The sequence below is a fragment of the Gouania willdenowi genome, chromosome 2 (assembly GCF_900634775.1).
Source record: "Gouania willdenowi chromosome 2, fGouWil2.1, whole genome shotgun sequence".
Classification (NCBI taxonomy): domain Eukaryota; kingdom Metazoa; phylum Chordata; class Actinopteri; order Blenniiformes; family Gobiesocidae; genus Gouania; species Gouania willdenowi.
This window is the reverse complement of record NC_041045.1, coordinates 292,639-318,648: the sequence shown is the minus strand read 5'-3', so window position 1 is coordinate 318,648 and position 26,010 is coordinate 292,639. Positions and strand designations below refer to the sequence as shown.

Sequence of the window (26,010 nt, the reverse complement as noted above, 5' to 3'; positions counted from 1 at the left end):
AGTTGAATGGATTTCTTACTGTATTTTGGCGTTCCTCCAACGTTCCCTCCCGTCAGTCTGCACACAGACTTAACTTCCTCTTCCTCCCGACACGCAGCAATGACCTGTTTAGCCCGGTTAGTTGATGGTTTTATCTCACCATCTCAACATTATGAATAATCCACTCAGGTCCACATGTTCTGTGTTAGTATGTGGAGCTGTGAGCTGCTGGATACGTCACAATATCACTCTGTAGCGCCATAATCTCACTCGTTCCTGTTTCTCCTCCCCAGCTAATGGTAGCATCAGTGGCTAATCTCTCATCTAAAGGTGCACCGCTGCCATTGTCAGGACACAGTTGGTCACTACAACACCCCACAGCTTAGATATTGATGAGGGACCTCCACCAGGGTGTTTTCTAGTAATCATTGTGAAAAAAACGCAAATGACGAGTTTCTCGTCAATGGTGCTGAGCGTTGGGATTTGAAATGACGAGATATCTCGTCGGGGGCACTGAGTGAGTTAATGTCAACATCAGATCAGCACACAGGTAACAATAGAAAGTGCACACGAGAGATCCACGAGATGTATTTCTATAATCCATGTATGATACATAAGAATAATCCATGTAGTTATTCCTCTGCTCTAGGATCCTGTTCTCACTCTTACAGTTACATTATTCAGCTGCAGCAGGAAATGAAGAACGCTGCACGCTAACCACACCATGTGACCACCACCACCACTACTTCTACATATCTGTCTGAGCCCCACCCCTCAGGGTTGGGTTAGGTATCCATCCTCTAGTTACAGTAACTAATCAGCTGATAAACACTAACCATCATAGTGTCACTATGGAGTCTGATCTATACATCCCACTCTATGCTCCTTTAATATTTAATTAACAGTTATTACAGCACCTTAATAAATGCTCATATATTATTTTTTAATAAGCATCTTAAAAGCACTTATTAGCTGTTAATTTGTGCTTATAAATCATTGATTAACCATTATTACAGTACGTTAATATAGTGTTAGCCTTTTTTCTTTTCATTTGCAAAGGTCTATTAAAAAGCCTTTAATTGATCCATCTTTAGAATAAATAAGACTATTTGTGTTTCTCAGCACACTCATCATCCCAGACTGGTTCCCATCATCACCACTAACTGCACGTCCAAATCTGTGGCTGTCAGACGGTAAGAAAAATAAACTTGTGATAGTTTTGTACATTTTTCTGTAATATTACGTGGAAGTCAAGGAAACATCAAAGCGATCAGCAGACGCCTCTGAGGAAGACTAGCAGCTTACAGAAGATCAAAGGACAGTTGTGTGAATAAATGAAACCATAACATATCTAAAAAAGAACCAATGTGTTTGTTGAGTGTTGTGTTTGTGAAAAGGAAATGGTGCTAATGTACTTCCTGTCTGCAGACGCTGCTTTGAGTTCCTGATGCTGCAGCTGGAGGAGTGGCACAGTGGTAGTCTGGAGAGGTGAGGAGCTAACTCACTAAATAAGGAGTTTAGAAGAATACATACTTCTACAGAAAATCCTTATATTCTATGATACCTGTATCTAGTCTATCCCTCCATGTTATCAGCTTCATAGTCCAGGAAACACCAAATACATCCTGGAAGTTATCGTGATAAGAGGAAATCCAGCTTCATACCACAGGCCCTTACATTTTAAATTTTGTCTCTTAATTTTACACTTTGGGCTTAAATCTTCCACCATAATATTTTAGATGGAATCATACTGTAGGCCTCATAGATCATTACATTTAACATCATTTACACTAAAGAGAAGAGAAAAGAAAAGGTTCTTTGAAAATGTGTTTCTCCATCATAAACATTGACATTGTGTGCATTGCATTCTTAATGTAATTAATGTATTTTTTTGCCAGACAAGGACAGTAATTCTCTTTACACCATTGTAACATCAGAATGAAGTAAAAACACTTCTGTACATCCGTTTATGGGACTTCTCATCACACAATGATTGAAAAATACACTAAATAACAGTAAAAATACACTAAATTAGAGCTAAATCACTTTAAAAACTCACAAGCTGATGACTAAAACACACAAAATAACAGAGAAAACAACAAAAATACACAGAATGAGAGCAAAGTTTCCCCAAACACACACAAGAAGATGACAAAAATTCACCAAAAATAACAGAAAAGTATAAACCACAAGAAAAATAAATAAGAATGACTCGGAAAATAACTAAAATATACAAAGTGACAACAAAAGTGCACAAGATGACAAAAAACACACTAAACAACAACAAAAATACACAAACTTTATAAAACTTCAAAGTTCCCCATCTCTGCTTTATTTCTTTAAAATTCTGATTTCAATCTTTATAATTAAATTTTAAAATGTATTTTTTGTTCTTCCTCACAGACACGCTGTGGTTTTAACGGAGACGATAAAGAAAGGGATCCACGACGCAGACGCACAGGCTCGCGGCCTCGCCAGGAAGTAAGAGTGTCTGTCTGTCTGTCTGTCTCTGTGTGTGTGTGTGTGTGTGTGTGTGTGTGTGTGTGTGTGTGTGTGTGTGTGTGTGTGTGTGTCTGTGTCTGTGTCTGTGTCACTAATCAGCGTTCCCATGGTGATGCAGATGTTATTGGGCGTTCCACGGTCACTTCAGGCGGGAGGCGGAGCATCTGTACCACAGCCTGGAGTCGTCCTATCAGAAAGCCTTGCAGGCTCACCTGAGAAGTGGAGACAATGTGATGTCACTTCCTGCCTCCGATCGCTCCTCCTCTTCGTCCCAGGAGAGCCTCAGGTAGACATCATAGTACCTCCTATCTCCTTTCCTATCCACTTTTCCTTAACCCTTGCTGTGTGTAAGTGGCGGCCATGATGAGGAGCGTTTCAATTCTCTCTGAGCTAAGGAAAGGAGACTCAGTGTTTCCTTTATAGCCTCCTTTAGCCTAGGAAACACTGATACATCCTTTACCAAAGGAGACCACATAATGATGACACAATTCATTTAAAGGGACCCGCTCATCAGAGTGTTCAGGGAAACTCATTATGACATAAAATAGTCTTTGTGTTTCTAGAAAAATAGATCATTTTTATCCACATGATGTTTTATTTAACATTGTTCATTGACCTAGGAATGCTTTGTGTGGTTGTACATGTGTATGTCTACAACGTTGTGTAGACCTATATTTGGCATTAATGGAACTATTTTATAAAATGAATGTTGATTAGTAAATAGAAGGTGAGTGTGATCAACCACTCTCTATGTGACATTCTTTAGTTTACCTTTAGTTCCTCTTTTCCTTTAATCTACATTCAAACCTGTGATTTATGACATATAAATATCAGACGTTTGTAGTTTTTTCACCATGACGCGTCACTAACCTTCATCATCGTCAGCACCAAGTGGAAGTGCATTCGATTGTTTGATTAGGAAGTCTAACACCCTTCCTTAACCCTGTGACCTCCTCTATGGGGTTAAGTAGATAGGAGGGACACAGCTCCAGTGTCCCGTAGATAACCAGCTGTTTGGTTTCCCTCCTCTGCAGCCGCCCGCTGTCTGTGAAGAGTTCTGTTGGAGGGACCAAGGGCAGAGGTGAGACGTTGTTTACTTTGACAACATAGAATAGACGTTTGTACTCAAACCTTCATGTTGCTGTGTTCTTCCAGCCAGAGCAGCTCAGACCTCCAGGACCCACTCATCAGCAGCAGCAGCAGCAGCAGCTTCTTCTCCAGGCTCCCTCCAGCGCTCCTGCAGTGATGTAGACGTCAACGCCACAGCGCCGGCCCACACCAGGACGTCGTTGCCTCCTTTCAGCTCTGCTTCAGCTCTTCCTCCTGGATCTTATGCCTCACTAGGTAAGAGGGCTGTGTCTACTAATATTATCCACTTATCCTCACATTTTGACCGCCACTCATTTGATTTGCTTTTAGGTGTTTTAATTCAATGTTGAAGTGTTATATTTGGACAGCTGTGGTTTTTATTGAGTTAAAATCACTGGTAAACACGAAACTCAACGTAAAAACTGAGCACGAGTGAGAAAGAGAGGGGAAAGTCAGGCCCCGCCCCCAGGCTTTGTCTAATGTGTGATTTGTGCAAAAATAGTTTGTCAGCTTGGAAGACGGTAGAATATGTTTGATTTTTTAAGTCAATAAGTTAAGGTTTTTTTGGCTGTTTTAAAGAATGAAAGGTAAGAACAGGTTTTATTTTCATTTTCTGCTGATTCATTAGAGGAGTTATGACCTCATGTTATGGTGTATATGTTTGTAGATAATTAGTATGTGTGTGTGTGTGTGTTCTGATAGTGTAGCTTTGTGGCTAAATGAGGTGTGATTTAACGCTGTCCTTGGTGCTGAAACATGTCAGATGTGACAGCTGTCACTCAGAGAGAGAGAGAGAGAGACGGAGGCTCCATAACCGTCCTTCTTTAATGCTGAGTCATCATTCTTTTATTCATTGGTTGTTTGTGTTTACGTGATATTATTGGCTCATTTATTTAACAAAAGGAGTTTTAAATGATGTATTTTATGACATTCTTGTCTCTCTCTTAGTGCTCTGACAACACACAGCGTGTGTTCCAGGACCTGATGATTTATAAATGAGTAGGAGTGTAAGGATACACTCAACTAATGATTACATTCAAATACCAATATTGGGTCCACAATTTGATTCCTGATTAAAAAGCAAAACAAAAATAAACTCAAATTAAAGATTGGGATGTAATGATGCACTTAATTCCTTTCAATTTTAATACTTAGAGATCATAAACAGACAAAATACAGATTCTTATCCTTTTATTAAATTCTCAAAAGCTAAAAGTCACACATTCTACAGAAATAATAAAGTGTATCATGTGTAACATTTTAATAATGTGTAATGACAGAATGAACATGACTCAGGTTATTTGTTCTCACACTTATTACAGTCACTTATACATGAGTGGAATGTTCCATCATTTTCCTCATAGTGGTTTTTATCTTTTCACTGATCATAAGCTTTAACAGCACTCCACTGGCTCTTTGCTCCGTTAGCCCTGTTAGCTTTAGCATTAGCTTCAAATGCTGCACACTGAGCAGTGTGGTGGTTTATTAAATGGTGAATGAGGTAGCGTTCTGTTTGCAGCTCCACCAAGGCTTATTTCCGCTGTACAGGAATTACAAATTAAGATCCTTTGCTCTCTTTTACACCGATCGATTGGTGCATCCTTACTTGGGACCATTATTGATAAGTTCTGAGCTTTGAGGAGTCTGGTAGCCGTAAAAGCTCACAACACAACACAGAATGACCAACGTCACAACGCAACACAAAAAGAACGTGCACACAAATACAAACCCAACAACACAACAGGAAAACACGAGTGGTGTCAGTGCTTTCCTCTGCTTATTTGTGTCTCACATGCTCCTCCCACATGATACACAGGTATGGGATATTGTTGTTAGTGTTTTCTGAGACGTCTCTATTCACCTCTGTCTCCACAGGCCGAGTACGAACTCGCAGAACGAGTAGCAATAACGCTCCATCATCATCAGACGGCCGTGGTCGCAGTCAAGGGAAAGTGGTGTCGCACTCTCAGCGTAAGTCACAATCAGGGATGTTTATAGAGCCATTAAAAAAGTCTACTATTATTTTACTGAATAAGCAGAAATATGACATTTAAAAAATAAATAAATACATCTTTTTACTTATTTTTGTTCCCGTGAAACGGTAATACATTACATCTGGGTTTGAATGATGAGATGTTTCTCCATTCTTGTAGCTGGTAGTCGATCAGGATCTCCTGGGCGACTCCACGGCTCCACATACGGCAGGATTCCTCGGCCCACCATGGGCACGGCCGTCAGCGGCCCCTACCACAGCTTGAGCACCAAGAGCCGCCCCCGAGGTCACCGAGGTCACCGTAGTCAGGGCTGCAGCAGAGAGAGCAGCCCTGGTAGATCAGGATCAGGATCAGGATCAGGTGAGTACATCCTGCTCTGTGTTCGTTATCCCCTCACTCACTAATACTAACGTGCTGCTCCCTGCTCACTAAACCCTCCCTCTGCTGTTTCCACTGCACTCTCCTCTGTCTCCTCTGGTTTTCTACGTCCATGCGTCCCATCTGCAGCTCGTAGTCGAATCCCCCGCCTCAGCATGAGTCAGGGCTGCAGCCGTGAGACCAGTCGCGAGAGCAGCCGTGACACCAGCCCTGCCAGGGGTTTCTCCCCCCTGGGTGAGTACGGTGCTGCTGCAGGCCTCGCCCCCATTATATATATATATATTTACTGTATTTACATCCCCTATATGCTCCAGGAACCATTGGTCCTGGTTCATGAAGGTCCGCTTTGATTTAAATCAGAGAAACTTTCATCACAGCAGAGGCACAAACTGTAGTTGTACCTGTTCTTAGGGTCACATGATCAACATTCATCTCAGCGTTAGAATAATGACCAATCAGAGCATTAACACATCTATCAGACGCTTTTATCCAAAGCGCCGCACAACACGAGCAGTTAGGGTTCAGGTTGGATTAGAACCAACAACCCTCTGATTACAAGCTCGCTTCCTTAACTGTTGTACCACCACTCCCACGTTTTTGTTCTTTCTTTGTCCTTTTAATCATTTTGGTTTTAAGTTTGTGTGTTTTTGCAGCATCTTGTGTGTTTATTGTTGTTATAGGTATTTTTTCTGCCACTTTGTGTGTGTTTTCATTGTGTACAGTTTTGTTTTTGTCCTTTTGTGTATTTGTCACTTTGTGTATTTGTCACTTTGTGAGCCACAGAGAGATGCATGTAGCCCCCAGGTCTTTAATTACCCATGTCAGATTCCAAACTGCTGCTCCTTTTTCAGGGTCACAGGGGTCTGCTGGTGCCAATCTCCAGCTCTCATAGGGCATTAGTTGGGGTTACACCCTGGACAGGGCACCAGTCTATCACAGCGCAACACACACACACACACACTTCCATTCACTCACTAATCTACCTAACCTTCCTTTGTGTCTCCTTCATCCCTTGGATACATAAATGTATGAGTCCTATAATGCCCTGTAGGCGTGTGCTGTTCAGTGCTGACACTGTTTAACCATCTGTGGCATCATGCAGCCATTTATCTGCCTCTCTTTTTAACGCTGGCTCCTCCTTCATCCACAGCCTTGTCTACTGCAGACAGCCAATCAGGTGAAGTGCATCCAATCCTGCATGAAATGTGTCAATAACCCTACATGGTCGCTATGGGCTCAGTGTGGGAAACCATCATCAGACATGGCCAACGAGCAGCCCTTTGTGTGGTCCCCAAAGTAAAGGCACCAAATGACTCCAAAAAGCCAAAACGGCAACAAAAAACAAAATTCAAAAAGAATATACAAATTTACAAAATGACTTCAAAAACACACAAAAGGACAAATGAAATACTCAAAAATTTCTCCCAAAACCAAATTTGACAACAAAAACATGCAAAACAATAAAAAAATCCACTAAATGATTAAAAAATGACAATAAATAACAAAAATAGACACAAAAGTACATAAAATTACTCCAAAAACACCAACAAATATACAAAAAATGATTACATAAACCCACAGGATGACCACAAAAATATATTTATACACATAAAAGCCTCCACTACAAAGCTGGATTTTATTCTGTGTGCTGTACTATGATGCTGGATAACTTCTTACTGGGCTAAATCACCATGGTAACTTAGGTTAAATCACCATGGTAACAGTGAAACAATGTGCTCTCCTCCCACTTTGTGTGTGTGTGTGATAAACTGAATAGAAACACGTGTGCTGTAATAGTCAAACTTTCTGTTTATCATCCCATGGATTAATATTGATCATCATTAACAGTGACATCACTTCCTGTATGTGGTCTTTGCTTCCTGATTTTTCTCTTGTTTTTGGTCTGAATCATTGATTTTATTTCTTCATATTTTTAAAGAATTATTCCTCAGTAGTGACGTAAGTTTGTGATTGTGATTGGTCGGACGCTGTTAACTCCGCCCCCTTGTCTCGTAGCCAGGTTGAAGTCACCTGGGTTAGTTAATGCGTTATATATGCTGAGTCATAGGATATTTGTGTTAATGCACAAATTGGTCACATGAATGTTGATCATGTGACCCTCAGATCAGATACAGTCACAGGTCTTCATCTCTGCACTGGACCAACAAACCGTGTGTGTGTGTGTGTGTGTGTGTGTGTGTGTGTGTGTGTGTGTGTGTGCGTGTGTGTGTGTGTGCGTGCGCGCGTGTGTGCGTGTGCGTGCGCAGACCGGCTGTCGCACCAGGCTCATATCTCTGCGTCCGTCACTGCCATGAGGATCCTGAACACGGGCACTGAGGTGGAGGCAGCAGTAGCAGACGCTCTGGTAGGAGGAACTATAATAATAATAATAATAATAATACACTAACCTGCTCTGTGCTCTGCTCTGTCACTCTCAGCTCTTAGGAGACTCCAGGAATAAGGTACAAACACATCCTCACCCCCTCTCATGTGTATCTGCACCATAAATAATATCTGATAAATAAGAGTATTTAGTCCTGGTGGACAACAATTCATTGTTTTAATCTGAGTAATAGCATAGTGTATATGTAAAACCAACCTTTGTTATATCACATTAATAACCATACAGTAGGTCACATTGTATGGTTATGAACCATTGAATCCCATCCAGATTAAACGATTTAACTGACTTATAAAGATCAGTCAGTTATGAACCAACACATGACTTTAAGGAATGTTGCTAATGATGAAAGATGAGAGAAAATATTGTAGTATTTATGAAACTGATCCAAAATCAGTATATTGATCCAGAATGTAATGGAATCAGGTTTACATTTGGTTCAAGTTTATAAAAACAAAAAAAGGCACTTTTGACGTATTTCTGCTAAAAGACAAAAAGTAAAAAAAATGAATGCTGGCGGAGGTAATAAATGTTTAGTCATCGACTAGTAAACAACAACCCCCTCCCATTGATATGTTTGATGTTGTTCCTGTAGCGGCGACCGGTGCGGCGGCGCTTTGAGTCTCCTGGAATGTGTTCAGACGACGACGCTAACAGCGACGCCTCCAGCGCCTGCTCAGAGCAATCGTACAGCTCACGAAACGGCAGAATGGGACCTAGCTACCTGCGTCAGACGGAGGACGTGGCAGAGGTGCTGAACCACTGTGCCAGTGCCAACTGGTCAGAGAGGAAGGAGGGGCTAGTGGGGCTGCAGAACCTCCTGAAGAGCCACAGGATACTGAGGTTAGTTGGTTTCCTTATCCATATCTACAGATAAGTCACTATAAGTTACATGTCTGGATGTGTTGACGTCATGGCTCTTTGATTACCACGCTATAAACTTGACATCAGCAGCTGGTGCAGCCCATGAACACACAATCACTCACAAACCACATAAAAGGATAATGAAAATACAGGAAGTTACACAAAATTACTTCTAAAACACAGAAAAAACAACTAAAATGATAGAAAAATCAACAAAATGGAGAGAAATATAAAAAATGACAGAATAATACATAGAATGACAAAGAAACATGCACAAAATGACTTCAATAATTGTCTTAAATAACACACACACGGGCAACAAAAACACACACAAACACAAAAGGACAGAAAAATACAACAAACAGAAATCATCAAAATGAGTCAAAATGACACTAGAACACACGTACACAACAAAAATACACACAAATGACAGAAAAATATACAAAATGGCATAATAATACATCAACAACAACAAAAATACACAATAATTAATTAATTAATTAAAAAAAGAAAATCCATCCATTAGTTTTTGAGTTAGACTGTTGACAGACAAATAAATAAACAAACGTGTGTGTGTGTGTGTGTGTGTGTGTCTGTGTGTGTGTGTTCCAGTCGTGTGGAGTTGAAGAGGCTGTGTGAGATCTTCACCAGGATGTTTGCTGACCCCCACAGTAAGGTAAAGGACACACACACACACACACACACACACTAATGAGCAACACAAACTAACAATCTGTGTGTGTGTGTGTGTGTGTGTGTGTGTGTGTGTCCTGACTGCTGTGGACTTTAACAAACACCAGAGAGTAAGTGTTTCCTCTGACACACACACACATGCTGGCCGTGGTGTGATGCCTACTTCACGTTGCCTCTGCTCTCCACGCAGGTGTTCAGCATGTTCCTGGAGACTCTGGTGGACTTCATCGTGCTGCACAGGGAGGAGCTGCAGGATTGGCTCTTTGTGCTGCTCACTCAGCTGCTGAAGAAGATGGGAGCTGACCTGCTGGGCTCAGTGCAGGCCAAGGTCCAGAAAGCCCTGGACGTCACCAGGTCAGAGCCCCTTTAAAATGTCAAGAAAAGAGCCAAATCCAGCCCTTTAGAGCACTGTTTCTCAAACAGGGGTACGCGATGGCACTACAGGGGGTACTAGAGAGAGAGGAAACATAACAAATGGAAGCATTAAAAATATGGGGTTTTATAATGTTTATTTTTAGTTAAAAATGAAACTAAATATTACCAACAACACAGAAAATGACAACAAACTGACACAAAACAAGCAAAGTAAAACAACAACAAACTTCACAAAATGACTCCCAACACACACAAAAAAACCACTAAAACACACCAAATGATGATGGGAATGATCTTGATTAGAACATGAACTGAAAATACAAAGGTCATCAGGAGGGAAATGACTGGAAATGATAAAAACTATAGAAATTAATTTATTCAGGAGGCATTAAATACCGTTTCATTCACTTATTTACTAAATGAGATTATTTAAAATGTGTGTTATCACTCATTCATTCCATCATTATGATTTATAGATGTTTATTAATAGACTTCTGAGTAAAATGTTGTAGTTGGACATAAAGGGGGACTTGAGCCTAAAACGTTTGAGAACTACTGCATCAAAATGTGCCCACAGGACATACATTATCATGTACATTTTTTACAAACATTCCCACAAAATTGCTCTCAAATTTACACATTGTGCGTCGCTGATCTTCAGACTACCGTCCTGAGTTCAGGGGGAAGTGGGCGGGGCCTAACACCATGATGGGAAACCTTTAGAGTTGGCACTATGATTAAAACTGTTTAAAACTCAGTGGGTAGAGGTGGTTCAGCATGGTTAGTCCATAAATGTCAACATAAAACATGATCACAATCTAAATGAACGTCCCTCCACCTGCCACGCCCAGCGGGCCACGAGGCCACTCCTTCCTCCTGGTGAACAAATCCTGGTTTTAGAAAAAAATAATCTAAAAAGAATAAAGGTTCAGAGAGTTCATGAGCTGAACTCAAAGATCTAAAACATTTTCTATAAACACTAAAGACCTGTTTCTCTCCAATACTGTTGACATATGTGTGTAAATGTTAGTGTGTGGCTGATTAGACAGTATGATTGTTGCACAGGTGTGCCTGTGTTCTAATGTATGTCACTGAGATGGTCATTGGTTCACGTCTCGTTTCTTCTCCAGGGAGTCGTTTCCACATGAGCAGCAGTTTAACATCTTGATGCGTTTCATCGTGGACCAAACCCAGACCCCCAACCTGAAGGTGAAGGTGGCCATCCTGCGTTATATCCAAGCCCTGGCTCACCACATGGACCCCGCCCACTTCATCAACTCCAGTGAGACTCGTCTCGCCGTGTCACGCATCATCACCTGGACCACGGAGCCCAAGAGCACAGACGTCCGCAAGGTGCCATCCACCATCCACCATGTGTGTTTAGCTTCATCTTTGTTCATGTGGTGATTTATACCCCCCCTCAGACCCTCCATAACTGGGCCGGGGAGGATTTCTCCGGCCGACCCAGCTCTGGTAGCTCTCTGCCTGGGGAGGGCAGTCAGGAGGAGAGGTGTAAGCAGGTAGATCATCATCAGACGGAATGGGATTTAACCTCCAAACTCTGTCAAAGCACATTATTCAACTCTTTCCCTTCATTCTGCTAATGGCGTGCTACTAAGTGTGATGTGGGACTTGAGAACTACGAAAACACACAATGATGTAAAAAAAAAAAACATAACAGGAGAATAATATACAAAACAAGACAAATATAGACCAGAATAATATGCAAAATGACTTCAAAGACACACAGAAATGAGCGAGAAGGATGTAACATGTTGGTTGACCTCTGACACTAATGCTGACACTAACTGACTTTCTTGCAGCATGTTGTGCATGCATTTCTGCAGTGGCTTGTGTTTGAACTGCTTTACATATTTACAGTTTAGGAGAAAAACAGCATGTGAACATTAACTCTCATACCTACACATCATTGTTCTTCTGCTTTATTGGTTTCATTTCAACCTTATTGCTAATGCTAGGCTAATGTTATTGCTAGGTAAATGCTAATGCTAGGTTAGTGTTAATGCTAAAGTTAATGCTAGCTAATGCTAAGCTGAAATGCACATATTCTACTTGTTATTGAATTAATTTTCTCCTCAGAGCTATAATCTAGTACAAGTTTAGGCTAGCTGAGAAAAATAAATATACAAGATGCAGGGATGTCCAGAAACGTAGGCGGCGGGCGGAATGGCCTACTACTCTATTTGTGGCCGCCTTCTACTTTTAAACATGTTCATAAATGATGCTTTACCCCTTTAGCACCAGAAGAATATCAGTAATATTACATGAATATCTGTAAAAGTCTATTAGCTCTGTCTGCTAGCATAGCATCTCTTCTTCACTGAGCAGAATAGCTGCATCCCAACCAAACACTGGGTTACCAGCGCCCTCTGCTGGTCCAAACTAATATCTGGCGGCGGCAACTGAAGGAAAACAAAAGCATTTCCCCAATAATATAATAAATCTTAACATTCACAACATTACTGTATTGAAGTAAATTAAATAAACATTATCTTTAAGAAAGATTGAACAAAGAAAAGAGTCGGTAAGAATAATTCACAGACCAAATTTGAAGAAAGTACATTTTGAAGGGGCTTTATTTCTTCTCTATGGAACTGAATACATTCTTTTTTTTTTTCAACATTCTTGGTCAATATCATCATGAATCATGAATTAAAAGTCCAGGGTACTGGGTTATGAAAATCACAAACGTAAGGGTATATGTAAGCTATATTATAATTAATAATGTGCATTAGGGATGTAACGATTAATCGTAAGGCAGTTAAAAATCGATTCATAGGTATCACGGTTCACATTAATACTGTGAAAATAGAATCGCAGTACTTTTTTTATATATTTATTTATATACGATTCTGGGTTCACGATACAATTCTCTCACGATTTATTTTACAAAATTGGGCTGTAGACAAATAATGACTGAAAAATATTCCTTCATTTTTTTTGCGAAAAAAATACTGTACTATTTTCCTTTTATATTTCATTGTCAAAAGAATCTTTGATATACTATTCAAAACAATGCAATTTAACTAAAAATAAATCTTGAATGAAATAAATAAAGGAATAATACAAATGAAGAAGAAGCCTATTAATTTAAATTCTGGTTCTATAGTAAACAATGCAAAACTGCATAATAGTTATTTTTCTTTTTAAAAGTGCAACTGAGAATGTATTTTGTGCCTTAACAATTGGACTTTAAAAAAAAAAAACAGTCTGCACTGTATTTACGTCAGATATTTGTTTGGACCAGCAGAGGGCGCTGGTAACCCAGTGGTGGGTTGGCATGTAGTTATTCTAGCAGTGAAGAAGAGATGCTATGCTAGCAGACAGAGCTAATAGAAAAACGTGACTTTTACAGATATTCACGTAATATTACAGATATTCTTTTGGTGCTAAAGGGGTAAGGAATCATTTATGAACATGTTTAAGAGTAGAAGGCGGCCAGAAAAAAGTAGTAGCAGATTCCGCCCGCCGCCTACACTGTTAAACAAGAGAGGGATAAATATAAACGTTTAAAAGTAAAAAAAAAAAAAAAAAAAAAAAAGTACTGCGATTCAATTTTTAGAAAATCGATGTGATCCGTCATACCTATGAATCGATTTTTAACTGCCTTACGATTAATCGTTACATCACTATAAATGATGTAAATCATGCAGATATGTTCCAGTACCAGACAGTATTCTACAGAGGACTACTAACAGACCACGCCCCCATACTACTGCTATACTATAAGTTGGTACATTTTACACTGGAAAGAGGTAAACTGATAATGATGCTCAATTCTTTGTCATCGTTACCATGGATACCAGATTCCAACTTGTAAATGCATCATGTAAACACAAACTAGGTGAAAAAATACATCATGTTAAGAAAAGTGCTACAAAATAGACAGAGTTACACTAATATAATGCAGCAAAAGCCACCATTAAGCATAATTTTTGCTAAATTCTCTGCAGGGGGCTAGGTGTTGCGCATCGTTAGTGCGCAGTGGCGGTAACTCTGTGTTTTAGCCTTCTACTTTTTTTTTTAACGTACTATTTTTTTTTGGGACATCTCTGAGGATGTAAAAAAAGATGTATTAATGTTACTGTTTTATCTAGCGCTGACCTTTCTGCTCCTGTGTGTGCGTGTGTGTGTGCGTGTGCAGGCAGCGCAGGTGGTGCTGATCGCCCTGTTTGAACTGAATACACCTGAGTTCACCATGCTGCTGGGGGCTCTGCCCAAAACCTTCCAGGATGGTACCACCAAGCTGCTGCACAACCACCTGAGGAACACCAGCGGCATCGGCATGGTAGTACACACAAGCCCCGCCCCCTGAAGGACTGTTAGTGGTATATAACGTGTGTGTTGATGCTCCTTCAGGCTCAGGCGTCTCCTGCTAACTCAGCGCTCAGGACGTCTCCACGACAACAGAGCAGCTGTTTCAGTCCACTGACGTCACCCACCATCAAGTAAACATTTAATACACACTTCACGACCTTTTTAGGGTCGTGACCCCATGTTTACATCACACATTTCTGGTGAATCCAGAGACATTTTGTCTCTAGAATTAGTTTTTGATCATGTTTGATTTACAGATTAGTTATATTTGAGAAAGTGAAAGTAGAGAATACTTTTGAGATTTTTAACAAATAATAATATTTTAATAATAATAATTTAAAAAAAAAATCATTTCAGGCGACGCCATTTTAATGTTCAGAACCAAACAAACCTCAATGTTTAATTTAACATTTACATTTAAATTTAACTTAACCGAAATGTTACATTTAGACCTAAAATATCTAAATGTTAAAATGTAAATGTAAAGAGTAACTAAACCCTCTTTTATCTACTGAATACATGTGTAATTAGGTATAAAGTGGAGTTATTGATCGATTCGACTTCTTTCATGATTCGCTGATGTCATTATGGTTCAATGATGATATTGGTTCATTTAAAACGGGTTGATCTGAAAGCATTCAGTAACTTTTTATCCGTAATGATAATGTGTACATGATTGCTGTACTAGATTACTGGTGTTACTGGGAAGGGAATCTCCTACTTTTGGTTTGAACATGAGGACGAGGCAGCATGGTGCCGTCTGGACGGTTGTGTTAAATCTCATGGTGCGTTAGTCGTTACGGTAGAATAAAAACACCAGAAGGGTAGAAACAAGACTGATATTATTCAAAAAATATTCTTAGTGTCTGAAAGGGATCTGGCGACCCACCCAGTGTCTCACAACCCCAAGGTTGAGAACCCCTGCCCTACTGGCTTCTGTAAATCATCTGAATCATCATTTTAATATCAGCAGTTGACATCTTTAATCCTATTTATCATGTTTGGTACAATGTCAGGAAGTTTAAGAGCAGTAAATGAGTCTAAACAGAGGAAAGTGAAACATGCGTAAACAGAAAAAACTCGTCTTTGAAACAGAAAATCTGAGATAAGCAACTTTTATCACAGCAAGTACAAACACACATGCAGATATATAATAAATATACAAGAATAGACACATAATCAGCTGTCTACAGACTAGGTTTTACAATCTTAGTCTGATGTTTCTTATCTGGTCTGTGTTTAGAAATCATTTAGTAAATGTACTTTAGAGGCTCCCCTGTCCACTAGATCATAGATCTATATTCATATATCCATCTGTTTGGTTATATATGACAGTTATATTCACCCTCTCCTCATGTGACGCTGCAGCACGCTGGAATACGACACTGAGAACATCAACTACAGTGAGGCCATCCACAACTATAGCCACAACACCACGGTGAGGGACAACCACACTGTGTGTGTGTGTGTGTGTGTGTTTTTACCAGTCTGCATTTTTCTCATTGTTTGACAAATTGGGATAAATTAATCATTTATTTTAATGGGTTTTTTGTTTTTTTCTTTGTATAAAAACATTTTTATTAAAAAGAAATAAATTGTAAATGTTTAAAAAAGAATAAGAGAGGTGGAAAATTGTCAAAATAAGAAGAAACTGAGAAAAGGAAAATAATAATTGTACAATAAAAAAGAAGATACTTGGTAATTATTTATATACTTGTTTATTAAGAAGAGAAAAAACTGAGAATTATAATTGTTTAAAAAGTAAAGGAAGAAACTAGGGAGAAAAATTGAATTATAATTATTTAAAAAAGAGACATAAGGGGAAAAAACTGAAATGACAAAAATAAAAAATAAACTTATTGGATGAAAGCAAAAGAACATTATAATTACTGGAGAAAGAAAATAAAAGTGTAGAATTCTTTCTTTTTTCTTCAGAAGTGCAGGAAAAATAAAAATAAGTAATAAATTAGAAATGGTGACATATGCTGTCATTGATGACTCAGCATTATTTCCCTTCAGCCCAGCGTTGCAGCAGCTTTAGACTCAGATGTTGTGGAGAGTGGACGCACTGCACTGGACAATAAGACGTCTCTGTTGAACACACCCTCACCTCGACCCCGGTTCAGAGAGTACAACCCTCACAACTACAGCGACAGCATCAGCTCGCTGGACAAAGCCTGCCTGAAGGGGGCGCTGTACCACCAGGCTGTGGAAGGTACCACTGACACTTTAAAGGTTGTTCCTCTCACAGTGGACAAGCTTTAATTCCTCTTTAAAGCAGAATAAAAGTTAAATCCTCTTTAAACTCACCTTGTAAACACTTCATTCCTAATGCTAATTTCATTCTGAATTAATCTTAAATCTGAATCAGGTGGCTGCTTTATTCCAATTTTAGTTCAGAATGAAATAATTCTTCTATCTTGTAAACACTTAAATCCTCTTTAAGTTAATTCCGGTCATTCTGACCATGCGTGACATAATCTAAGATGGCCGCCAGGACTACATTTATTTAATAAAGCCTTAGAATACAAGGATATAATGAAAAGAGGGATAAACTACAATCAGAATAAAGGTGAAAACACTTCTCATGTGTGGTGTTCTGTGTTACAGCCAACAATAAAATGTTTGTGTGTTTTTCCCGATAGACGTGATACGTCTTGTTCTACTGTCCAATCAGAGCCTTCCCCATGCCCACACCTAAAGAGGATTTAACTAAAGTCCATGTAAACCTCAGTTCTGAATGAATATTTCCATGTAAACATGAAGCAGAACACTTTGATTCTAAATGATTTAATTAGGAATAACTAATTCTGAATTAAAAAACGTTATTTAACCATGACCTTTGTTGTTTTCAGGGCGTCGACAAGAAAGTGCAGAAAACAAGATGAAGAACTCCCAAAACTTCCCTGGTAAGTTTCTCATTATCTCATGATAACGTGATCATTTTCTGGCATTCAGACTGTTTTTAATCAGTTTTTTTGTGATAATGATAATTCTGCTCCATTTTCTGCTTAATAATGAGATAATTTTTTTCTGTTTTCCCATGATAATGAGATAATTTTCTGGCATTCAGACTTATTTTGCTGTGTTTTCTCAGACAACTAGATATTTTCCTCCGTTATTTCGTAAAAACAAAAACCTCTGGCACTCAGACTATTGACATCCTTTTTTTCCTCAGTTTTTTCATAATATTGAGATACTTTTTGACATATCCATGTGTATTTATTACCTCTGCCAAGCGTGAAGCGCAGAGCGGTAAGGTTATGTTTTACCCTCCTCTCTGTCTGTCTGTCTGTCTGTCTGTTAGAAAGATAAGTTGGAAAGTTATGAACAGATTTGGTTGAAATTTTCAGGAAAATGAATAACTAGGACAAGAAACGGGTGAATAAATGGTGAAACAAGAGAAAAAGAGTTATGAATGCCTGAAGATGAGCTCGTGAGAATAAGAAACAGAGATGAGTCTGAATGCATGTGTTAAGTAAGAAGACACGTGTTCACTGCCGTGTCCTCCTGATGCAGCGCAGCCCACGGAGCAGCTGGAGCTGGTTGGAGAGCTGCTGAAGGCCGTGTCCCATGAGCAGGCGGGTGGGAGGAGCCCAGAGGAGCGCAGGGCCACCCTCCTGGAGCTGCTGAAGGTGGCCCGAGAGGACAGCCTCGTAGTGTGGGAGGAACATTTTAAAACCATGTTGTTACTGCTGCTGGAGATGCTGGGAGACAAAGACGTGAGTACATTTATATAATATTTAATATACATCATTCATTTGCTTTTTCTAGGTTCCATATATTCAGTCTGTTCCACGCTACGTATCGTAATATTAAAAATAAAACCTTCAACAGTTGGAACTGTTATCACTAAATGTGATAATCACACAATCACATTTGTATGTTCTGTAATCTTTCTTGTTTTTTATGTATATTTTTTGGCCATTGTATGTTTTTGTTGTTATCTTAATTGTTTTTGGAGTGATTTTGTGTGTTTTTCTGTCATTTTGTACGTTTTTGGAGGTATTTTTTCTGTTTTCATCGTCGTTTTGTATGGAGTAATGTTTGTGTATTTTGGTTATTGTTTTGTATATTGTGTTCTTATTTTTGTGTGTATCTGTAATTTTGTATGACGTGAACACACAAAACAATGAGAAAATACACAAAATGACTAAAATACTGACAAAATGTGATTGTATCTTATCTGAGGGTCACATGATCAACATTCATGTTAGCATTAGAATAATGAGCAATCAGAGCATTAACACAGGAAACATCAAAGGCTTGTTCTTTTTCCTTTTTAGTCATTTTGTGTTATTTAGTTTTTTGTGTTTTTAGTTTTAGTTGTAATATTGTAAATTTTATTTCTTGTTTTGTAGTTGTTTTGTCATTTTTTTTGTCATTTTTGTGCATGTTTTTTGAGTAATTTCTGTGTATTCTTGTCTTTATTTGTCCTTTCATGTGTTTTCTTGAGTTGCCCATCTCTGCTCTAGGAACTAACAGGTCTTTTTAATATTCTATATCATATCTTCTATCTGTGTCAGCACACGGTGCGTGCACTAGCACTACGCGTCCTGAAGGAGATCCTCAGGAACCAACCAACCCGTTTCAAGAACTACGCTGAGCTGACCATCATGAAGACGCTGGAGGCTCATAAAGACTCACACAAGGAGGTGAAGATACGTGTGTGTGAATCTGTTAAAGTACGTGTGATGGTCAAACCAACCTGTTGGACTGTTGAAGGTGGTGCGTGCAGCAGAGGAGGCGGCATCCACGTTAGCGGGCTCCATCCACCCTGAGCAGTGCATCAAGGTGCTTTGTCCCATCGAGCAGACGGCCGACTACCCCGTCAACCTCGCCGCCATCAAGATGCAGACGAGGGCCATTGAACGCATCGCCAAAGAGCCACTGCATCAGCTGCTGCCGGACGTCATCCCTGGACTGCTGCAGGTCAGATAGCAACATGCTAACGTTAGCATTCAGCTCTAATGACCTCTGTACACTCACTGTTCTGGGTTCATAATTGATCAATCTTTATAAATTGTGTTTTTCACTGGGATGTGTTTCCGTACATTGTGACGTACTGTATTGTTATTAATGGAGATGGAAGTGTGAATGATCATTGATCATTGATAACTGATAATGGAGGAGGTTTACTCTTGTTTTCTATGTTTAGGAATCATTGTCAAAATTCAGGGTGGCATTACTTTTAGTGACATCACCGTTTAGTGGCTGACATGTTGTCGTTTCCAGGGTTACGACAACACGGAGAGCAGCGTGAGGAAGGCCAGCGTGTTCTGCCTAGTAGCCATCTACTCAGTCATTGGAGAGGAACTAAAGCCCTACCTGTCCCAGCTCACTGGCAGCAAGGTACACACACACACACACACACACACACACACACACACACACACACAGGAAGTCAGCGCTCAAACAAAGTGGTGTGTGTGTTTGCAGATGAAACTACTCAACCTCTACATCAAACGAGCTCAAACCTCCACCAGCACCAGCAGCAGCTCCTCTGACATCTCCTCCTACTGACTCCATCCTCCACTCCGTTACCGTTAGTGTTACCGTTACCGTTAGTGTTCCCACACAGAGGTGAGAGGAATCCTCACACTCTGTTCTTGAATGTAAAGCGTCACCTGACCTTCCTGGAGGTGTGGGCGGAGCTCGTAGCCTCACATGGCCGTAGATGGTTTATCTAAACCAGTGAAATGAACCATTTCACATTCTCACCCTTTATAACCTTCAAACCACGTCCAGAGTACCACATTTTAGAATCATGTGTTGACTTATTATTATGTAATAACATCAGTCTTTATTTTAAAAAAACAAAACATTTCTGTAAATATTTGTAATTTATTTTTAAAGTGTCTCGCTCACACTGTTCATGTTTTAAGGACAAAATATGACATCATAAAAGATGGATTTCCAAACACTTATGACCTAGAACAGACATGGGTAACTGTGGCCCAGGGGCCACACGCGGCAAAACAAATCCCCAAAAAGTGTGATTTCAGAAGTTGTGCGTAATATAAAAGCCAAAGCAATAGATAATAAACTCTAGAAATACACAGAATGACTGAAAAATGTAACAACAGAAACACACAATGGTTTCAAAAATACACAGAATGACTAACGAAACACTAACAGTCAACAAAAAAACAGAAGGTTAAAGCAAAAATACAAAAATACACAACATATGCATTAAATGTCACATAAAATATACAAAGAAACAGTAATTACACACAAAAAGGTTCAACAAACATATGCAGTGAATGTCTATGAAACATAAATATTAGAGATGCACCCAAATAAAAATTATTGTGAGAAAACAATAAAACAATTTTTGAGTAATGGCTGCTTTAAAATGTCCATGGGTGCCAAACTGGCATCATCCAATCAAAGATTTAAATCTGTAAAAAAAACACTTTGTTCACCCAAAACAGCTTTTCACAACTGGACTAAATGTTAATTACCACTGAAATTAAAACATTGCAATTGTCTGAATTAATTATGAATGCTTTACAGAATAAATCATTTAAAAATAGTAAAATATGCATTAAAATAATAATGTACAAACCTATAACTGACTGAGCTGCTGGAATAGAAACTAATTAAATATGTTGTTCCACGTAGCTACAGGGTCTACGTGACACACAAACATGAACCACACTTATGTGCTCCGTCTCAAACTCTGCTTAGCAGAGGCTTTAGTGCTCAGATGTAATCAAAGAAAATACAGCCGCTCTAAGTTGGTCCGATTCCAGACAAGCGCCCTGTTTCGGTCTGAAAAGTGTTCCAGAAATTTTGGGTGCATCACTGAAACGCACAAGAAGGATAAAAGAAATGGACAAAATGACTGAAAAATATACTGTTAACAAAAATATACAAAAATACACCTAAAACGACTGAAAGATGCACAAAAGTTCTCCAGAAACACACAAAACAGCAGAAAAATAGTCAAGAAACACAAAAAGTCCTACAAAAACAACTAAACAATGTACCAAATTCATCCAAAAACACTAAAGCAACTAAAAAATTAATTAAATGTTGACAAAAAATGCAAAGTAATAACTAATACACAAAAAATGCACCAAATAATTTTAAAAGACAAAAAGCATAATAATACACTAACAACAAAAATACACTAAACAACAAGAAATGAATGAAAGCAGCAAAAATACACAGAACGACAGAAAAGTACATGATAATCAACTTTTTTAATTATTAAAAAAAACTACACAAATGATTCTAATGCTGACATCACTGTTGATCATGTGACCCATTAGATGAGATATAATGTGTATTTTTGATCATTAATAGTTCAGACTAATGATTGTGATTAGTTTTAAACACTGATTGATTATTTCTTGTATCTTTGAATGTAGACAAACATGTATAAACTAGTAAAGGTCGTTGGATGGATGTTAGCAATAAGAAAACTCCAGTTTAATCTTTTTAAATGTATCTATTCTTTAGGTGCTTCATCAAAAATAAGGAAATACGTTACATTCACATACTCTATTTTCAGGAATCTTTGTTTTTCTTCCTTAGACTTTATTCCTTTTTCATTTTATTTTTATTTCAAAGACATAATTTCTCCTTTTGTTATTTTTTCCTTTTTCTTTCTTTATTCTTCTTTCTTCCAACAACATCATTCCTTTCTTCTTTCTCTTTTCTCCCTTTTTAATTGTTTTTAATTATTTTTTACATTTCTCTTTTCACTTCCAGAGGCTGAGACTTCATTCCTGTTTTCTATCGTTTCCTCTTCCCTGGTCAGTTTATGTTTTGGTCATTGGAATTTTATTTTATGATCTTACCAGGGTCAAAAAGAGAAGAAGTGGTAAATATGAAATATGTCTGGGCTACAGAAACTACAGCTGGAAGTCTTTTATTTTTACGCTCTTAATTTGAAAAACTGTGACTGTGTCTTCAAACATGATCCAATGAATAAAACATACACTGACCTTCTTCTTCTTCTTCTTCTTCTTCTTTAACTTTCCGCAAATTTGGAGCCCTGGTAACAAGCCCCGCCCATTTAGCGTACTGCCCTGATGCAGCCCAGCTACGCTAAGAACATAAATATCTTTCCCACTGGTTCAGATCATAGAGGTTCGTACAAAACCACCATTTATTTACACCAATATCTAGCTCAGCTTTTCTTCACGACATAACTGATGTTCATTATGGGTTCTATTCTCACGTGAGCTGTTTCTGGCTGTACGCTATTCTCCTCCTGTTCTTTAGTCAGTCACTGCACGCCTTCATCACAGTTACTCACTGTGGGTGGAGCCTCCCTGAAATGTGGGTGTTCCCATTCAAATCTGGCTTTACGCACATTCTTCGTTGTGCGTAAGTCCTTTTCCTCTTATGTTCTTCTAACCCTGGAATAAGTGCAGCGCCCCCATCTGGTGAAACATTATAAAACACTAGAAATATGGACTTAGTTACATTTGAAGCCACACAGACTCGTGCGTCGTGCAGCAGCAGCTGTGATCACTCAGCTGCTGCTGTGTGATTAATTAAAACTGTGACAGATTTCTGTCCACGTTGGTCACAGTGATTCAACTATTTTATGTCCAACGTAAAGTCACAGTTTGATCCACTACAGAGTGAAACATGCTGTCATATGCAGATGAGGATGGAACACAAACTGTTCCCACACATATTTTAATGAGGCTCAGGTCACTTTAAACTATTTATATTTGAAACTGTGTATTATGGAAGTTAATAGTTGTGTTTCACTGTAAACATCCCTCTGTATTAAAGCAGGACGTTATTACATCATATCTACATCACATTTTAACTGTGACTTAGAATATAACTGATCCTCAGTCACACTGCAGTAATCTGATCAATGATCTGATCAATGATCTGATCAAATCAACCTGTTACAATGTCTATCAATGAAGGCTTTTCAAATTAAAAGTGAACGTTATCATTTTCACAGATTTCAATGACATTTACAAGCGTTAATAAAACTCCATGTTTCGTGATGACATCACCTCCTCCTTTCCTTCAGCCCCACCTTCATTCACTGACGACACAGTTTTTGGCTCCTTATGCGTGGTGGGCGTGTCATCAGCCTGGACCTGAGAATACACGTAGGAGAGAAGTGCGTAACTGCAGGCGCGTAAAAAAGTGTTTAAGTCCAGACGTGAGAATAGAACCCAGAGAGAACTACGCACGATCATCTGCTGTCAATCATCGACATATATGACGTCAAATCCCGTTTTTCAACCTCAGATAACTGATTTAAAACAAAGTTATCACTAGAACACAATGTAGGTGATAATAACTAATGATCACAGCAGAAAATAATGGTGTGACCAGTATTTTAACTTTACAGTTTGACCCACATCCATCTGTTATCATTGAGGAGGCGGGGCTTATAACCTATACTGCAGCCAGTCAGCAGGGGGAGCTCTAACAATAAAAGCTTCACTCCACCAGGAGTTTGTCCTGTGGGTCAAAGGTCAAAGGTATAAAAACATAGACTGTTCATATTTCTAACTTAACAGTGTTTGTTATTTTATTCCAGTGATTTTTAGTGTTTTAATAGTGTTTCTATTATTAATATTAAACATATTCAGACTCACACTTACTGTATGTTATAAATTATATCCACTTCCACTCCTTCTACAAGCTTTTAACTTATGATTATGTCTTTACTGTATTTACCTTTATTATTGTTAACCCTTTTAACAACTGTTTAGTGTCTTTGAGTTTTTAAAAAGTGTTATTAATATTATTAATGAGACAAGAGGGATTTTGAGTGTAAAAAGGACAGTTTCACTTTGAAAAGGTAAATATAGGAGGTAAACCATTCACTGAGCAGGTCCGTGAGTATTTTTATTAACTTCATATTTTACACTATCATTTACAAAGAAGATGGAGACGAAACAGACGGCACTGATCAGCTGAGTCATGTCACATGGATCACTGTTAAAGTCAGAGAAAAATACAATTTTCAGCTCATCTTTAGCATTAGCTTTAGCAGCATTAGCTTTAGCAGCATTAGCTTTAGCAGCATTACATGACAATAATCTAGATCTGTGTCAGACATGGACAGTTTATCATCTTGACCTTTGACCTCATGCACGAGAACTGAACGAGAGTGTGAAGGTTTTATTCATTCCTTAAATCCTTCTCTAATAATAATAATAATAATAATAATAATAATCTGATCTGTGACACTAAAGATTAGACTAAACACACCTGACACAGGTCAAAGGTCACCAGTGTTCTTCAGCCTCATTCATTCACAGGTCAATCCTCAAACCAAAGTCCAACATGTGATTCTTTCAACGTGCCTTTAGTGACGCTGTAGATATACCTCTATCTCTCTATCTCTATCTCTCTCTCTCTATCTCTCTCTCTATCTCTCTCTCTATCTCTCTATCTCTCTCTCTATCTCTCTATCTCTCTCTCTATCTCTTTCTCTCTCTCTCTCTCTCTCTCTGTCTATCTCTCTATCTCTCTCTCTCTCTCTCTCTCTCTCTCTCTCTCTCTCTCTCTCTCTCTGTCTATCTCTCTCTATCTCTCTCTCTCTCTCCCTCTCTCTCTCTATCTCTCTCTCTCTGCATGTTTTATTCTGATAGTTCCTCTCCTGCTCTTCTATATTTATATTACGCTGTGTTTAAATATATTTACATGTTGTGTCTCACTTGTGATAAACTATAAATAAACTCCACGTCTTCCTCCACTCGTTCACTGGTCAAACTTTAGTGTTTTTTTTTGACTCTTTCACCTTTTAATCTATATTATTATTATTATTTATGTATTTGGATCAGTCTATTGTCATTGTACAATGTTCATCAGTATAAAAGTGAAGGTAAGTTACACTCGTTAATATGAATATGAGTTAATACTGAAACAGATAATTAGTCTTTTTAGCTAAAAGGTGTTTGAGGACAAACTGAACCACATCATGGATCTGTTCCACATCTGGATGAACGTCTAGCGTGTCTAGGTCTACCTGGAGGGCATCTTCATCAAACATCTACTGCCAGTTCCAGAGGTAATGTAGAGCTTACATGAGAGCTTTCATTCAGAATCACATGATTGATGATGTCACACCACTTCCTGTAAACATCCCACTCTTTTTTATTAAAGTGTCTCCAATATTCACAAATATATCCACAATTTTGCACACGTTATGACATTTGTATGTAAGTATTTATCATGTGTAAATATTCAGTTGTTTGTGGATTGGTCGACATGTGCATTTATTTTGAAATAAACATAACGCAGCCTCGCTCAGATTCTGGAGGGTCACCACTCTCTGAAACCTTTATTTTGGAGGGTCACCACTCTCTGAAACCTTTATTTTGGAGGGTCACCACTCTCTGAAACCTTTATTTTGGAGGGTCTCTGCTCTCTGTAGCTTTTATTTTGGAGGGTCTCCGC

At 38.7% G+C, this 26,010-nt stretch overlaps 1 protein-coding gene across 8 annotated transcripts in view; it reads left to right on the top strand.

Moving 5' to 3' along the window:
- The window catches only part of LOC114475445 (CLIP-associating protein 1-A-like), a 35,236-nt gene extending 13,578 nt beyond the window's left edge, over positions 1-21,658 (top strand). The window contains exons 13-40 of one of the 8 annotated variants that reach the window (XM_028466232.1): positions 1,102-1,172; positions 1,408-1,467; positions 2,383-2,460; positions 2,600-2,767; positions 3,516-3,562; positions 3,637-3,825; positions 5,446-5,541; positions 5,724-5,924; positions 6,072-6,176; positions 7,093-7,119; positions 8,210-8,307; positions 8,381-8,404; positions 8,939-9,186; positions 9,820-9,883; positions 10,008-10,010; positions 10,091-10,254; positions 11,406-11,628; positions 11,700-11,795; positions 14,441-14,584; positions 14,656-14,744; positions 15,982-16,051; positions 16,633-16,828; positions 17,469-17,522; positions 18,133-18,335; positions 19,140-19,268; positions 19,339-19,545; positions 19,849-19,965; positions 20,053-21,658. In XM_028466232.1, coding sequence (XP_028322033.1) covers positions 1,102-1,172; positions 1,408-1,467; positions 2,383-2,460; positions 2,600-2,767; positions 3,516-3,562; positions 3,637-3,825; positions 5,446-5,541; positions 5,724-5,924; positions 6,072-6,176; positions 7,093-7,119; positions 8,210-8,307; positions 8,381-8,404; positions 8,939-9,186; positions 9,820-9,883; positions 10,008-10,010; positions 10,091-10,254; positions 11,406-11,628; positions 11,700-11,795; positions 14,441-14,584; positions 14,656-14,744; positions 15,982-16,051; positions 16,633-16,828; positions 17,469-17,522; positions 18,133-18,335; positions 19,140-19,268; positions 19,339-19,545; positions 19,849-19,965; positions 20,053-20,136 — 3,255 coding nt within the window. In that variant the 3' untranslated portion in view covers positions 20,137-21,658. Of the gene's footprint in view, positions 1-1,101; positions 1,173-1,407; positions 1,468-2,382; positions 2,461-2,599; positions 2,768-3,515; positions 3,563-3,636; positions 3,826-5,445; positions 5,542-5,723; positions 5,925-6,071; positions 6,177-7,092; positions 7,120-8,209; positions 8,308-8,380; positions 8,405-8,938; positions 9,187-9,819; positions 9,884-10,007; positions 10,011-10,090; positions 10,255-11,405; positions 11,650-11,699; positions 11,796-14,440; positions 14,585-14,655; positions 14,745-15,981; positions 16,052-16,632; positions 16,829-17,468; positions 17,523-18,132; positions 18,336-19,139; positions 19,269-19,338; positions 19,546-19,848; positions 19,966-20,052 lie in introns of all 8 variants that reach the window. The other 7 variants (XM_028466287.1, XM_028466250.1, XM_028466242.1 and 4 more) reach the window with 7 other exon arrangements.
- Positions 21,659-26,010: the final 4,352 nt, after the last annotated feature.